The sequence below is a fragment of the Pygoscelis adeliae genome, unplaced genomic scaffold (genome assembly GCF_000699105.1).
Source record: "Pygoscelis adeliae isolate BGI_AS28 unplaced genomic scaffold, ASM69910v1 Scaffold85, whole genome shotgun sequence".
NCBI lineage: Eukaryota > Metazoa > Chordata > Aves > Sphenisciformes > Spheniscidae > Pygoscelis > Pygoscelis adeliae.
In genome coordinates this window covers 460,125-460,404 of record NW_008824900.1, presented here as the reverse complement: position 1 = coordinate 460,404, position 280 = coordinate 460,125, and the positions used below count along the sequence as shown (strand labels likewise).

The 280-nt window shown below is 63.9% G+C and overlaps 1 protein-coding gene across 1 annotated transcript; it reads right to left on the bottom strand.

Moving 5' to 3' along the window:
- NUDT16L1 (nudix (nucleoside diphosphate linked moiety X)-type motif 16-like 1) lies at positions 1-279 on the bottom strand (the record flags this gene model as incomplete). The annotated part of the gene is made up of 1 exon (XM_009324797.1): positions 1-279. A coding segment is annotated over one exon (279 nt), but the record flags the coding sequence as incomplete, so codon positions are not given.
- Between the last annotated feature and the right edge of the window lies 1 nt (position 280).

Sequence of the window (280 nt, the reverse complement as noted above, 5' to 3'; positions counted from 1 at the left end):
TCAGAGCTCTACAGGCCCCCTCCCTGGATGTCCCACCTCCAGCCCGTGGTCTCGGGAATGCACCGCGCTGATCTCGATGGTATGCAGCTCCTCCAGGGTCAGCTGCCTGGCGTAGAAGTGTGCCACCACGCGATGTGGCCCCTCTGTCAGGTGCGAGCACAGATAGTCAGCTTCCGTCAGGCGCACACAGCCCAAACCCAAGCCCAGCACCCGATTCAGACCGTCCTCCAGGGACCAGTAACGGCGATCCACGAACCCCCCGGGAAAGCCCAGCAGTCCG